This window comes from Malania oleifera, chromosome 10, assembly GCF_029873635.1.
Source record: "Malania oleifera isolate guangnan ecotype guangnan chromosome 10, ASM2987363v1, whole genome shotgun sequence".
Taxonomy (NCBI): domain Eukaryota; kingdom Viridiplantae; phylum Streptophyta; class Magnoliopsida; order Santalales; family Ximeniaceae; genus Malania; species Malania oleifera.
In genome coordinates this window covers 26,220,218-26,237,062 of record NC_080426.1, presented here as the reverse complement: position 1 = coordinate 26,237,062, position 16,845 = coordinate 26,220,218, and the positions used below count along the sequence as shown (strand labels likewise).

Genomic DNA, 16,845 nt, shown 5'->3' with positions numbered 1-16,845 from the left:
GAGATTCTCTATAAGTCTACTGGAGTAGATTATTGGTTTGGGCATTTTGGACACCATACTTGTAATGACCCGAAGAATAATGGTAATTAAATAATAAGAGAGAGGAAAATGGAAACAATAAATGAAGGAGACAGCAAGCTTCGTCGACGAGGGTATGCTTCGTCAACGAGAAGATACTGAGAGGATATTTGGGAGACTCTGAATTTCGTCGACGAGGGGGAGAGTTCGTCGATAACTAACCTTCTTGACCTCATCAACGAGGTGACGTGGCTCGTTGACGAAGGCCATGGTATAAATAGTGCAAATCTTATATTTTTAAGCAGAAAAATCCCTTTCTCTCTCTCTCTCTCTCTCTCTCTCTCTCTCCTCCCTACGGTTTCTCTCTCCTCTCTCTTCGATTTCGGCTTCGCCGTTCGCCGGATCGACGATCTGAGGCCACCACGACGTTCCTGGGGAAGTTCTCTCCAAATTTGTTGGAATGGATTGTTGGTGGGACTAAGTTGAATTTCATCCCTGGGTTAAGGTAAGGTTTTTTATGCAAAATTTGGTCTTATCGTAGTTATAGGAAATGTTATTTACAGAAAAATACCGAAGTTTAGTTCTAAAAATTGTTAGATTCAGGGTGTTGAACAGGGAACCCTGCAGGTGCAGGACGAATGGATTTTTAGAGGGTTTCTACTAAGTGACAAGTAAAGGAATAAACTAAAACAATTATTTTTCATACAAATTATTATTATTTATCAGCAAGTTAATTTTCAGAAAAAAATGTGTTATACTTGATTATTTGAGAAAATGCATATTTGAGAAAATGCTGCTGTTATATAGGAAATACAATTTTAGAATGAAATGTATGATTTTACTCAGTATTGTGTGACATGAATATTATTTTACTTGATAAGTATTATGATATGGCAAATTTACGAATAAAGTATGTTTTTCCATAAGTTATGAAATAATATGGTATATTATGATTTTTTTGAAACACATGATAAATGAATAATTTATTCAGAATGATATGTATGAAAAATTCAGTGCAGGGTCGTGATTGATAGTCGGCGCAAAGCCGTGCTTTACATATGATTTTTGGCGCAAGGCTGTATTTATGAATGTTCAGCGTAAGGCCGTAGATATGAATGAAACGGGCGCAAGTGAAACGACCTGCTAATAAAATAATATTTTTTTCCCTAGTTTTAAATTCAATAATTAACCTAAACAGCGGAAGGCCAATCATATAAAATAAAACCACGCATAATACAATACCAGAGTGTCAAATTATCCCACAATATACAAATATAGTTGTTCTCTCGACAACTACCTTTATAGATACCAAGGGTTTACAAAACATGTCACTTAAAATAATACTCACTCTTAAAAGGGCAGCACAATAGCCCCTCTACATGCGAGCCTGCTCCGCTCGCCTAGTTGGTTCACCTGAATAACAATTTAACACTGGGATGAGCCAACGCTCAGTAAGACGAAACATGCTATTACTAGTGTGTGGTCACTAAGCTACGGTTTGGTAAAAATAATCTAATTTAGGAATAGTATGAATAATTGAATCTGAAAATGCTGATATTACATAACGTATAATAAAACCATTAACTATATTATTTAACACGACAATCTGTATGAAACTACTTTTCATATTAATACTACTATTCCTAAAAGTCTGATAGTACTCATATTATCTGAGAAATTTCCTTAGATAGCTGTATGTCATGATTTAACCCCTCATGACAGGGTTGTGCGGCTCGAAGACGGAACCTATTCTGGCTCGCCGACCAGGGTAAGTCAACTGAACTCCGATAGTCTGATCGGCCCCCTTAATTCATATCCGATGGAGAGCCTGTCCCGAAGTGGGCATGATCGAACTTATACCACTTACTATCTAAGTAAAGTGGTTGCACTCTGAACTGAATATCTATAGTTACGGTACCGTGCTCTGCTGTCTAATCCATCAGGGTCTGATACTATATAGGTAACTGATATTTGTAATATACTGTTTTTACTGTGATTTCTAAAATAACCATAACTTCATAGAATTTATCTGAAACTCTAAATAAACTGACTGAAAATCTGGTTTCTATATAACTGAACTGTTATCTGTATAACTAAATATTAGGGCGTTATGGTACTGAAAAATTGATTATTCTAAAATTATTGAAAAAATATTTTTCTAAGTATACTACATACTGAAAGTCCTTTATTCTATAAGCATGTAAATATCATGATATTTTTGTTCATAAACTATAAATACGGTATTCATAATCTGTGTAAAGACGATACTGTACTCTAATCAACTCAAGCCACACTAATAAATATTATTATAATCAGGCTCTGAAAACCGTATATATAATTTAAATAATAATTTGATAACAAACTATATTTTGTACTGAAATCATAATGAAGTTTCTTAGCATAGCATGTTTCCCTTACCTGACTACTAAAAAGTCCCTATGGTATACTGGTCCAACACCCGCAAGGCTTCCTACTCAATACCCTGAAAACAACATTCGTTAGAACAAAATATCATTATTTTTTTACTTCCATCATTTCCTACAACTGTCAGAAGGTCAAAAGCTGAATAAAAAGCCTTACCCTGATTCTGGGAAAAAATTCAACTCGATCCCACCTACGATCTGCCCTAGTAAACTTGGAGAGAACTTCACCAGGAGCGTTATGGTGACCTTAGATCGTCAATTCAGCGACTGACGGGGCCAAAATCGTAGAGGGATGGAGGAGAGGCCGTAGGAGAGAGAGAAAGGAAAGTTGCGTTGATTTTTCTACTACCTCCTTCTGTTTCTTTTTCCATTTCCCTCACTCTTTATTATTTAAATATCATTATTCTTTGGGTCGTTACAGTAAGGCCCTATGTATGTATGTTATTTCAAGAAAATGCTATCAATCTAATTATGTTAGACAAGTATATTATCAAGTATTATATGTTATCAGAACCCAGATATTAGTTCAGTTCAGTTTCATGAGTACGGTACTGTTGCTATACAGATAAGATATTATGTTCAGAATTGTGCTAACCACCCCACAAGGCTGTGGGAGATGGATGGTCGATGTGGCTTTCAGTGTAGAGTTGTAGATGTCCACCTGACAGTCCGAACCAGGGTGTGGCGGGCCCATCGTACTTACAGACATTTTTAACTCGGCAGTGGTTGGATAGCCATTGTCGGGTCCCTCCTTCGGGCTACACAACCCATCATGGGGGGTAATATATGACATTAGCTAGTTATTCATCCAAGGTGAATTTTCAGTATTAATATTATCAGTTATATCAGACATTTCATGATCAGTATAAATTATTAGTAATTATAAAAGTATATGATTATTCATTATGTTATGATGTATGTTTTCAGGTATATGAAATGTATAGTACTTGTATAATTGCATCAAATATTCATGTTGTCACACAACTGTATTTTATTTATTTTCCCTTATTGAGAAGTGTCTCACCCCCGAACTTAATTAACTTTTCAGGAAACCTAGAAAGACCAGCAGATCGAGACCGTCGTTGAGTTAGTTTGATACTACCCCACTAGGAGGGTAAGTTTTGATCTAGAACAGTAGATTTGTGTTGTGGGTTCCTAGGTATGTATATATTTTGTATTTTTGGAGACTGTATATAAACATAGATATTTGGGAATGTAGTTGACTCTGGTATTTGTATTTTATGGTTATGAAAATATGATTTATATTTACTGCTGCTTAAGTTTCCGCTGTGAATGTCAAATGTGTCCTCGTTACCCACGAGTTCGGGCTGACCTTATTATTAAATATGTTTATTATATGATTGAATAAGCAGGTCGTTACAATACCAAAATCAGGGTAAGTAGATTATTTAGGTATTTTTTGTATTAGTAGGCTTATTTGGGTCCAGAGTTTGTAATATATGTGAGTATACTGGAGTTTTGTGGAGTAAAATTAGGGTGTTATGTTTTCAGGGTTAGAGTGTTTTTGAGACCTTACAGGCATGAGTTGAGGAACCTAGCAGATATTTTTTTAGGAACCCAGGTATATTAAAGTTTAAGAAATTGTGAAAATGCAGGTTCAGGAAATATGAGTGAGATAATTTTCTAGGAAAATTCAGTGATTTACTGAAAAATTTGTATAAATGTATTATTGAAGGATTTCGAGATTTGTACGCCGAGAGCGTAAAAGTATAGTTGGAGGCGAGCCTCCCAGTCAGTTAGGTAAAGGAAATATGCTATGTTAGAAATTTTAGTATGGTTATCAAAAAATTATATGTTTTACCATATTATTACTCAGTTCACAAATTATTAGTACATCAGAAAATACGGATTTTGGAGCGTGAGATTTTATTTATTTAGTTGTGTGGCATGAGCTCGTAACTAATTAGTACAATATTTATGCAGCTTTCAAATATCATGTTTTACAATATATTAGTAGAAAAAAACATTATACAGTTTTCAGACTACCATGATTTATAGTATTTACAGATTACCATGATTTCTAGAACTATAAAGCCATAACACTATGATAATACAATTTATACAGTTCAGATATTACAGGTTATATATTATAGATATTCCAGTTTAGTTATTACAATATTTTCATATCAGTTTACAGTGTTACGGTTATTTTGAAATCATTATGAAACAACAAGATAATACATATAATATATACAATATTAGACAGTTTACCCGCTATTGTGCCATGGAGTCTGTGTTAGGCTGGGCTGAGGATTGGTGGTGTAACATCCTCAAAATTCTTGCCATTTTATATATATATATATCCATACCCAAGCAGCGGAAACACAAACCATACAGTCATTCACATATATACTAAACAACACAAGAATTCAGTGTATACAGACTATAGTCATACAAAAATACCCCTCCCGTATCATCTACTCAAAAATATACAGTTCTGACAAAAACTTACCCTATAACCAGGATGATCTAACTACTTTCTATCCTCGAGCCTAATCTGCTCGCCTAGTTGGCTCATCTAAAAAATGGTAAAGTAATGGGGTGAGTCGACGCTCAATAAGTGGAAATATGCTATTACTAGTGTGTGGCAACTAAGTTAAGAATACTTAAAAATAGCAGCTAAACTGTAATACAATAAATAATCTGTAATGCATATCTTTCTTTCTCAATTTAAAATATATTGTATCGTCTGTATTTTCTACTTTTCATACTGATAATAATATACTATACTCATCATATACTGTAAAACTGTATATATATATAATTGTACTTATTCCCTGGGACTCTGTACGTCATGATTTGACCTCTCATGACAGGGTTGTGCAGCCCGTAGGCGGGACTCTATCTGGTCGGCCCTCCAGACAAGTCAATATACTCTACACTACCTCAGTCCGGCTAAACTGCATCCTCTCCTAGGCGCAGGACTGGCTGCTACCTCATTTCCCTCTACCCAGGGTACTGGGGAGCTGTATTCTCTCCGAGTGCGGTTAGACGCACCCACACACTATCTGAGATATGTGGTTGCACTCTATCTGTATATAGCAATGGTACCGTGCTCTGTAATCTATATTGGTACTATATCTACCTGTAATCTTTCCACAGGGATTTGATACTATATATATATATACACATATACTCATTTACTGTTTTCACCATGTTTCCAAAATTACCATCATGCTATCTTTCTGTACTGTAAATACTATAAACTCTATATACTGTATCTGTAGCATCTTGATGCTACCTCTATATATATATATATATTTCTGTATCACTGTCTATATTCTCTGTTTGTATACTCTGTATGTTATGGTAATAGGAAACATGGCATACTAAACTCTGTATATACTGTTCTGTATAAAGCTGTGATATAAATACTGATCTGAATAACACTGTATACATGTATATGTATATATATATCTGTTTCATGAAACTGTTCGTATAAAAGCTGTGTATGCATGTACAATTCTCTGTATAATTTTCTGTGAATATATATATATCTGTATCTCCATATTCTGTATAACTCCATACATTGGGAAAAACTATGTAAACTGTATATGCTGTCTACTTTCATGCATTCAGTATAGTATGATATATATTATAAAAGCTATATAAATTGCATTTTCACATAAAAGTCTACTTAGGCCACACAAGTATTTAAACTCATAATCTGTAAATACTGTATAATAAACTGGTATAAACATGTGTCGATGAAATCTCTAATAGCATTATGAAAACTCTTAACATAGCATATTTCCCTTACTTTAACTTTGGAAAGCCCCTTAAAATTTTTGGCTCTATACCTGTAGGATTCCTATATCAACATCCTGAAAATACAATCCCCCAAAACAAAATATTAGTATTTTCTTACCTACAACATTTCTTATAACTGAGGAAAAGACAAATACTGAATAAAATGCCTTACCCTGAGATTGGGACGAAATCCAACTCAACTTTTTCAGCGATCAGCTCCGGAAAACTTGTAGAGAATCTCGGCAGGAGCGTCGTGGTAGCCTCAGATCTTCGATCCGACGAGAAACGGGTCCGGAAACAAAGAGAGAAGTGAGAGAGAGTTGTAGAGAGAGAGATGAGAGGGAGAGAGGCGCTAAAAATGACGAAATTTCCTGGTTTCCCTCCATTTATACTGCCAAATTTGTCGACGAGACACGTCACCTCGTCGACGAGTCCCTGTATTCGTTGACGGAATTCAGGCTGCTCCATGCCCCCTCTCGGTATTTTCTCGTCGACGATGCCCTGAATTTGTCGACGAATATCTTTATGTACTCGTCGACAAAGCCCTGTATTCATCGACGAGTTTCCTTATGCACTCGTCGACGAAGCCTTGTATTCGTCGACGAGTTTCCTTATGCACTCGTCGACGAAGCCTACTGCCTCCTTCTATTTTTGTTTCTATTTTCCTCTCTCTTTAATATTTGAATATCAATATTTTTTGGGTTGTTACAGGTGAAGTGCAGTTTGACTTATCCTAGTGGCCCAACCAGTGTTAAGTTCCGCCTATGGGTCGCGCAATCTTGTCATGAGGGGTTAAATCATGATGTACAGTTTTTCAGGGTATTATTACAGTTATTTTTATGTATATAGATTTAAAAAATAACAGCAGATATTTTATAGTACTAGAATTATGAATAAATAGTACTTAGAGATGTCAGTTGTATTTTAAATTATATGAGTGTACGAAGTACTATGAGATATTTTACCAACTAATTTTAGTTTCAGTTATTTGTGAGTATAATATGTTTGTAAGTTCAGTTTCCATACACTAGTAATAGCATATTTTTTCTTACTGAGCATTGCTCATCTTAGTGATTTAATATTTATCAGGTAATCCAGTTAGGCGAGCGGATCAGGCTCACAAATAGAGAGGACGAGTACAGTACTCTGTCTGTAGGGTGAGTTTAATAGGAGTTTGTATTTTTGAGTGGTAATCCGGAGTTTTAGGTATATGATACTGGGATGATGTGTAATTATGTAATTATGTTTCGGGGAAAAACTTGGTTCTGGTATTGTAAATATGGATGTATGTTTTTATATTTTCCACTGTTTAGATATGTAATATGAGCAGAGTTTCCTCAATGCTCGCTTGGGGCCTGTGAGGTTATAGGAGAAAGATCAAGGGTATTAGAGTAAATAGGTAAAAAAAAATGGTATAGTTTCTGGGTCGTTAAACCTGAAAAATAAGAATGACTAAAATTTCACATATCAAATCACAATTTATAAATTATAATAAATTTATTAATATTTTTATATGAAGAAGTCATATATTGAGATTTAAAAAAAATAAAAAAAATAAAAAAGCATACTTGTTAATTTTTATTTATTTATAATGTTATGTAATATTAAAATTTAATATTTTTTCATAATTTTAATTATATTTCCATGTTAGCTCGTATATTATATTTTATAATATTTTTCGCATCCTAATTTACATGGTGTTATGATAGTACCTAATGTCAATGTTTGTATTTTTATAATTTTTGAATAAAATATTAATTTTCAAATAAATTTGAATATTGAAGTGCACTTCAATATTTGTAAACCAATTTATAAAAATATATTATTAATTGATTTTAAAAATATGTATAAAATTTATTAAAAATTATAAAAAATATTTTATAATTTAGTGATAAAAATTATTTTTTTAGGTACTTGAAGTAATATGTGTTGATTTTCCATGTCTCGAAGAAGCACACAACTAATGGATTATTTGGTGTCATTATAAAAAATTATGGAAATGAAAATTAAAAAGCAGAAACAAAGACTAAAACTAGAAAGTAGCCTATTTGATTAACATTTGTAAAACTTAAACAAACCAAAAACCTAATTAAAAAAAATTCTCATTTTGTCATCAAATCAAATAATATTTTAAAAAGTATGACTAAAAATAACATAACTATAAGGCATTATATATACATTAAAAGTACTATAATAAAAAAGAACAATTATTATAATTATTAAACTTAAGAACAATTATTATAATTATTCAACTTAATTGTTGTGTTTTGAAATTCACTTTGCAATAGCAATGTTATTGCACATGAAGCAAAAATTATTTGCAATTGAATTTTATTATTATTATTTAAAAAATTATGAATATTTTTATTTAAAACATATTTAAATACACATGATCAGAGTAATTTTAATTAAAAACTATATATAAAATGAATGATTTAATTTTAAAAATTATTTCTTAATATTAAAATTTACTAACAAGAGATTGTTGAAACAACTAGAAATTTTTTTTATTTTTTAATAAATAACTAAAAATAGATGATAAAAATAGAAAGCTAATAATATAAACAAACACATTATTATATATGTTACGGGCAAAAATAAAAACAAAAAAACAAGAAACAAAAAAACAAAAAGGCCCCTAAAATTGTTGTGGTTTTGCGGATTGGATCTCCCAATCCATCCCAACCAATGATTTATCTTTGGAAGAACTCCTATTTTTCTTTGCTCCCAAATCTTATAAAAGGACACACTCTACTAAACCCCTTCTTCCATTTTCCCTAATTACACTCTAATTAAATTCACAATTCACGTAAGGGATTTACCATGGACCCTGCAAAGTCCTTGAAGCCCCACGACAAAACCCGCAAGCGTCTACTCATCGTCGCCCTCTCCTCTCTCCTCCTCCTCATTGGCACCGTCGCCGGAATCCTCATTCACAAGCGCAGCTCTGGCCACGGCGTCCCTTCGAGCTCCGTCTCCCCAGCGGAGTCGATTAAGGCGGTGTGCAAAGAGACGCCGTATCCCGACGCATGCTTCTCCAGCATTTCCGCCCTCGCCCCTCCAAACACCATCGACCCCGAAGTTATATTGAAGCTCTCCCTGCAAGTCGTCGTCACCGAGATCTCCAAGCTCACGTCCCTCCCGGACAGCCTCGCGGCGAAGTCCACCAACCCCCGGACCCGCAAGGCGCTCGCCGTCTGCAAGACCGTGCTAGAGGACGCGGTGGTCTACGTGAATGACTCGATATCGTCGGCGGAGGCGGGGAAGTCCGGCGAGATCCTATCGGTGGCGAATATCGGGGACGTCTGGACGTGGCTGAGCGCCGCCAGTGTGAATCACGAGACCTGCCTGGACGCCCTCCGAGAAATTAAATCGTCGCTGGAAGATGACGTGGTGGCGGCGATGCGGAACTCGTCGGAGTTCACAAGCAACAGCTTGGCCATTGTAACGAATATCTCTGGGGTTCTGGAGGAGTTCGAGCTTCCGATTCATCAGGGGCGGCGGCTATTGGGGGAATCGGGTTACCCTGAGTGGGTGGGGGCGGGGGTGCGGCGGTTGCTGCAGGTGGAGAGGCCGACGCCGGACGTGACGGTGGCGAAGGACGGCACTGGAGATTACAGGACCTTAAAGGAGGCAGCGAAGGCGGTGCCGAAGAAGAGCAAGAAGAGATTTGTGATATACGTGAAGAGTGGGAAGTACGTGGAGAACGTGATTTTGGACACTGACCGATGGAACGTCATGATCTATGGCGACGGCAAAGACAAGACCATCCTCTCCGGCAGCTTGAACTTCGTCGATGGCACCCCTACTTACGACAGTGCCACTTTCAGTATGCTCCCTCTCTGTTTTTCTATGCTATAATTCCTTCTTCTTCTTTTTTTTCAAATATAAATTATACACTATTACATTATAAAATTTTTAAAACTTATTTCCCTTGAATTCTATTGCATAAAACACTTTTATTTATATTTTTCCCAACAAAGCATCACAAATTTTTTTCTAAAAAGTTAATGTTTAAATATAAATATAATCAACCATCATAATAAGGTCTATTTTTTCTAAAAATAATAATAAAAATAAAATAAATATCATGACACTGAATTAGCGTAACGGATCATACACATTATATGTTGTGGGCCACTATTTCCACATGGGCCAAGGTACATATGCCGAGGCCCAATTTCTTTTTATGCAGCAGTCACAAATATTTGGGCCTTTATAGTGTGTCTTTTAAATTGTCCATTATTTGCGCAGCCGTAACGGGGAAGGGCTTCATCGCAAAGGACATAAGGTTTGAGAACACGGCGGGGCCGGCGAAGCTCCAGGCGGTGGCGCTCAACTCCAGATCTGACACCTCAATCTTCTACCGCTGCTCTTTCGACGGCTTCCAGGACACCCTTCTCGCCGACTGCCAGCGCCAATTCTTCCGTGACTGTGACATCACCGGTACCATCGACTTCATCTTCGGTCACGCTGCCGCCGTCTTCCAGAATTGCAATATCCGGCCCAGGCAACCGCTGCCCAACCAGTACAACATCATCACCGCGCAAGGGAAGTATAAGCCCAATCTGAATTCGGCCTTCTCCCTCCACCGCTGCAGCATCACCCCTCTAGAAAAACTCACCGTCCCGACTTACCTCGGTCGCCCCTGGAAGAATTGCTCCACCACCGTGGTCATGCAGTCCTTTATCGGGCCGTTCCTGGACCCGATGGGCTGGATCGAAAGGGTCAAGGGGATCGACCCGCCCAGTACCATATTCTACGGGGAGTATCAGAACAGGGGCGCCGGGTCGGCAACTGACAAGCGGGTCACGTGGGCCGGGTACCACCCGCGCATTACGGCGAACCAGGCTAGGAAGTTCTCCGTGGGGCGTTTACTCGAAGGCGGAAAATGGCTCCGGAAGGCCAAGGTTGACTATGATATGTTAATATGATTATAACCATTATCATTATATTAATTTTATTTATTTATTTATTTTAGGGGATGAAATTCCTAACACGACATTACTATCATTGTAATATTCGATTTTTTTGCCTATCAATGTTGGGAAAAATTTATATATGAACAATTTCTACAAGTAAATTAATAGAATAATGCAAATGATAAATAAAAATAAGACATAAGAAATTTAACGTAGTTCCTTCAATTGTTGAGGTACGTCCACGGGATACGGTGGCTCAAATCTACTATCACCAAATATGTTGTACAAAGTAAATACAAAATATATAAGCTTACAAATACACAAGAGTGTATAAACAAATGTAGTAAGATGAAAATATTTCACCAAATATTCTGAACAAAGCTCCCAAAAAGGAACCAACAAAAAAACATCCAGCAAAATACCAATATGTTGTTAATAATAAACAGCTTGAGTTGCAGGAATGACCGGCGGAGCTGCCGCAGAAAATGGAGAGGACGACTGACGTTGATGTTGGCTGCAGACGGAGGGAGCTCGTATTGGAAAAACAGAGAGTGGAATGATAGCAAGCAGGAAAAAATGGAGATGAAAAAAAAGAGGAGATGAAGGCGCAGCATGCCACTCCTACGCGTGAGGCCTTGGAGCCTAATTCAAAAAAGCATGCTGCAGCTTTTTTTTTTTATCTGGGAAGCTAACAACATTAAAGAAACCATTTTCCAATTGTTGGGCCCCATAAGGAGGGAAACCCAACAATCAATACAGAAAATATTACAAAACTAATCTTAGTAATGTTATGTTTTAAATTCTGTGTTGGTTTATTTTAATATTATATTACCAAATAAGATTAATTATCTTGAAATTAGACTTTATTTAATTGAGTTCTTGGAATGGAAATGTATCTTAGAGTTATATTTTTAATTAATAAAGTCTTTGAAAAGAGCATGTACCTTAAAATAAAACTCTTATTTAATTAAGTTTTTAGAAAGAGCATACAATAAAGTCAGATATTTGTTTATTTAGGTTTTAGTTTTTTGTGTTCCTTAAACTCAATACATTAATTGGACCTTGTTTTTAGGACTTATATGCCTATATATACCCTAAGACATTGGCTTTAAGATACATTTTTGTATATACAATTCCCTTCACATCACTGTTATCATACTATCATATCATCCAAGTATAGAGAGTTTGACAAATTAAGAAAGGTGGCCTTTGTGGAGCTTTAGACTTTTTCATTTGTGCAAAATTGGATTGCATGAGTCATACAATTCAAATGGAGTCGTTGTATACTAACTGGAGGAGATAAGTCAAAGTGAAGTTATTCTGTACCGATTCATGGGCTAAGCTAAAAAAAAAAAAAGCGGTAGAGGATTTGAATCTCCTTAAAAAGAGCAAGATTCCTGCGTCTCAGCCTTATTGAGAATCATGTTTATATTCGTGTTTGTGTTTAATTTGTATTTAAGTTTTTTTTTTAATAGTTGTACCATATTTCCTAACAATTTTAAGCAGATTCAAGAAAGAATATGGAAACTGTAGTTAAAAAGCTAATGAAAATATTGGAGATCTTAATAAGCTCTTTCGATTTAAAGGAGCCCACTTCAAGAGATGAAAAGGTAAAGTGTTCTTCTACTCGAATCTCCTTAAGGTTGCTTATGAAAGGTAAAGTGTTCTTCTACTCGAATCTCCTTAAGGTTGCTTATGTTCTTACTGAGAAGCATCCCAACAAAATCAATACCAACAATATGAATAAAGATAAGTTAGTCAACTACCATGACAAATTGGAACAATACGAAAGGGATGAGTATAGATGTCGGTTTTATATTTTAAATTCTCGTTCATAATTTTTATAATTATTATGATACTACTTATTTCTCCGTAAAGAAAATTTGGAAGGCTTTGCACAATAAGTATGATACCAAGGAAGTAAAGGCGAAGAAATATGCAGTTAGCCAATTTTTTCGCTATCAAATGGTGGATGGAAAATTAGTTGTAGAGCAAGCATAAGATTTCCACATGATAGTGGCCGAAGTTACATCCAAAACCATCAAGATTGGAGACAATCTTGTTGTGGCTGGAATCATTGACAAGTTACCCCATCCTGGAGAGAATTCCAAAAAAGCATGTGCCATAAATAGAAGGATATGTCTCTTAAGACCTTGACAACTTGAATCCGAGTAAAGGAGGAGGCAAAATGGCAAGATGTGATTATGCACGAAAGTGACAACAATACAAATAATGGTAATATTACAATGGTTAATTTAATTGCTTTCGAACATACTACTTTGCCTAATGGTCATTTTCCTAAAAACCTGCAATTGAAACCTAAGAAGGAAAATATAAAAAATAATGGTTAATCTCACAAAATTTATAGGGGCAACCCTAACCAAAAGAATTGGAGCCAAGGATCCCCTTTAATCAAAACAAGCAAAGTAACAATGTTTGCTTCATTTGTGTCAAAATTTGGTGTATTGATTGAATTTGAATTTGCAAATTTGAAGCACGTGGACCTAATCCTCAAGCCAATATAATCAAGGAACTGTTTGTGGCAATAATTACAGATATAAATATGGTCCATAATACTGAAGGGCAGTGGGTACACTCAAGTGCTAATAGACATGTCTGCTATAATAAAACTTGGTTCAAGGTCTACACCCCTTTTAAGGAACCTAAAACCATTATGCTTAGTGATTCTCATACTACCCAAGTGTTTGGTAGTAGGCTGAATTGAAATTTACATATGGAAGGGTATTAATATTAAAAATGTGTGTTATACTCCTTCCATTAGAAAGAATTCGGTATCAGATTTTCTTCTTAATAAGGATGGGTTAAACAAACCATGGAATCTAATCAATATGTAATTATCAAAAATGGGATATTTGTGGCCAATAAACCCTTACACAAGATTTACCCGCAGCTGTATAATATTGCTAGTAGCAAAGATGGTAAGGTGTTAAGAGTTTCTTAAAAGCCTAGCAAGGAATTTTTTCTAAGATATTACTTTCAACTGAACTCCAAGAGGAATCGAGCAAGCGACACTAACATACTTAATGAATAACATTTTTTCTATTAAGATACTAGCTAGTATATGAGGAAGACATGTAGACACCCCAATTTTAACCAGACCGACCCAAGAAGACCAGACATAATAAAGTTGACTTTAAATCCCGAAAATCAAAGGCTCTTTTTGAAAAGTCCAAACAAGTCTTGGTCGTCAAGGGAGAGTCTCGATTTATTTCAAAAGGGAGCCCTTTTCAAAATGAAGTCCTCGAGTCTCGAGTGTCAAAATGGAACCCCTTTTATTTCAAATTCAAGTACCAGTTACTCCTGGTTGGGTCCCCTAATTTCAAAATCAATGGTGAATTAAATCTTGTATTTTCTAAAATTGAGTCCTTTTAATTTTAGTGTTTTTAGTTGCTGTCCCTTAATTGCAAAATTAATTTCTTTTATTAGGTTAGGTTCCGTGAAATAAGTCCTGTATTTTCCCAAATTAAGTTCTTTCTTTCCTTTCATTTGGGAAATTGAGTTTTCAATTTTTAATTGGATTCTTTGAATTTTTAAATTAAGTCTTTCAAATTGTTGAATTGAGTTTTTAAAAATTTTAAGTTGAGTCTTTCAATTTTTAAATTGAGTCTTTAATTTAAAAATTGGGTCTTCTAAATTGAGAATTTTATTGAGTCTTTGTTTCAAGTCCAAGTCCTTTGTTATTTTTCGGGAATTTAAGGTCATATTTTTATTACCAGTTGTCTTTTGGGAAAAGTTGGTCAACTTTGATCCGGGAATTTGGTCAAAATCGACATGCTTTAAGGAGGTCACATTTTATTAAAAAGGGGGACATGTGCCCAAAGTAGAGATACATAGGAATGTTGCAACATACATTACAAAATACGTATAGTGAAAAAGGCAGAAAAAATGTACACATGCAATGTAACAACCCTGTGAATTCTACTTTAAAAATGCTCTGATACCAATGATAATATTAACCCGAACCCGAACCCGAAGTGAGATAACGGATATACTTGTCCATAAACCGGTCCATGAACCAAACAGCGGAAACACATAAAATCCTAGATGTAATAACCCGAAATTTTTTTTTTGAAATAATTAATTAATTAATTGGTTAAACACTATTAATTAATGTGTTAAATAAATAAATAAAAAGAAATAGTATGAAAAAAAAAGAGAGTAATTATTAATTAATTAATGAATTAATTAAATAAATAAAAGAATAGTAAAAAAATTGGAATAAAGATATATATATATATATATATATATATATATATGTAAGTTTAATATATATATATATATGATACAATAGTATTATGTTAATGTAAGTAAAAAAAAACAAAAAAAAAAAGATAAAAAAAATTAATCCATCACCTTCTTCTTCTTCTTCTTCTTCTTCTTCAGTGTCTCTCTCTCTCTATAATTCTTTCACACCGCACGCCTCTCTCTCTTCCCTCATTTCTCAACGAATATTCGACCGATCGAGAAATGGAAGTTGCCGTTGGGTTCCTAGTTCCGCCATCGACATTTCTACTGGAGCAGATTTGTCGTGGGAACGGCTTAGGCATTGCTCCCGGGGAAAGGTAATTTTTCTCCATTTTCTCAATTTTGTTTTAAATCTGCTGTTAAATCAACTATCAGGCACCACCACTGGGTCCTAGTCGTCGATATCGTCATTTTGGCATAGGTAATTTTTCAATTGGGGTTTTCTAAACCCTACTCCAAAGCGAGAGTGAGATTTAAGAAATTTGGTAATTTGACTAAATTTAAGGGTATATTTATTTATTTATGAATTATGGCCTTAGGAAATATTCAAATAATATTTTATTCATGAATAATTTATTGAAGTTAAGAATTTTTGATTCAGGGTCTGGGTGAGCGCCGCAGGTATTTTTCGGAGTCCCTGTTGGCGTAGTTCAAGAAACCAGGTAAGGGAAAAAATATATATTAAATCAAAATTTTTATGAATTTAATGGAAAAATAAATTGTGTTATATTTACGTGTTTATGTTTCGGTATGGGTAAAATGCCAACCATTTAAATTATTTTTTTTTCGAGTTTAGGATTGTTGATTAGATATGTATATGCGAAAATGAACTGATAAAAGTGAAAGATATTTTCAGGATAATTATGTAAGAAATAAAATGTATTTTCAGTATATAAATATTAAATGTTAGTTGACTTATTTTACAGGCATGTATGAATTTTACTGCTAAATTATGTGGCATGAGAATCTGTGCAAAGTATATGTTAAATGTATAAGATACAGACTAAGTAAGTAAAACAATGAGAATAAAATATGATGTGAACAATGTTGCCTGTGTATGTTAAATGCAACCATGTAAAGGTACGATAGCTGAAAGAAGGGTTAGCAAATTCTAGCTTATTTCTATGTGGACTAACTGATGACAGCTAAAAGGAGTTGTGTTAGCAAATTCTAGCGCATTTCTATGTGGACTAACAAATGACGGCTAAAGAGCGGCTATAGTACAAAGGAATGAAATGAAAATATTATGAAATGAAATGACAAAGAATGACAATATAATGAAATGTGAAATGTGAATGATACAAATGGGAAAGAGTCACTTAAAGTGAAACACAAGGAAATGTTAAGTTATGAACATGAAAGAATGTGAATGATTGAATAACGATAGAAAGAATGATGTATTATGATATTAGAAATATATAGGTATGTAGAACAAATTATGATTG

The 16,845-nt window shown here is 34.8% G+C and overlaps 1 protein-coding gene across 1 annotated transcript; it reads left to right on the top strand.

The window, feature by feature from the left end:
* The first annotated feature begins 9,035 nt into the window (after nt 1-9,035).
* LOC131166560 (pectinesterase 3-like) lies at nt 9,036-11,290 on the top strand. The gene is made up of 2 exons (XM_058125152.1): nt 9,036-10,041; nt 10,467-11,290. The coding sequence occupies exons 1-2, from the start codon at nt 9,036-9,038 to the stop codon at nt 11,144-11,146; spliced, it is 1,686 nt and encodes a 561-aa protein (XP_057981135.1). The 3' UTR covers nt 11,147-11,290.
* The last annotated feature ends 5,555 nt before the right edge of the window (nt 11,291-16,845 follow it).

Coding starts and splice junctions, on each gene's coding strand:
- LOC131166560 (XM_058125152.1), top strand. CDS start 9,036: ATGGACCCTGCAAAGTCCTTGAAGCCCCACGACAAAACCCGCAAGCGT. Junction 10,042..10,466: donor TTACGACAGTGCCACTTTCA/GTATGCTCCCTC, acceptor TTATTTGCGCAG/CCGTAACGGGGAAGGGCTTC.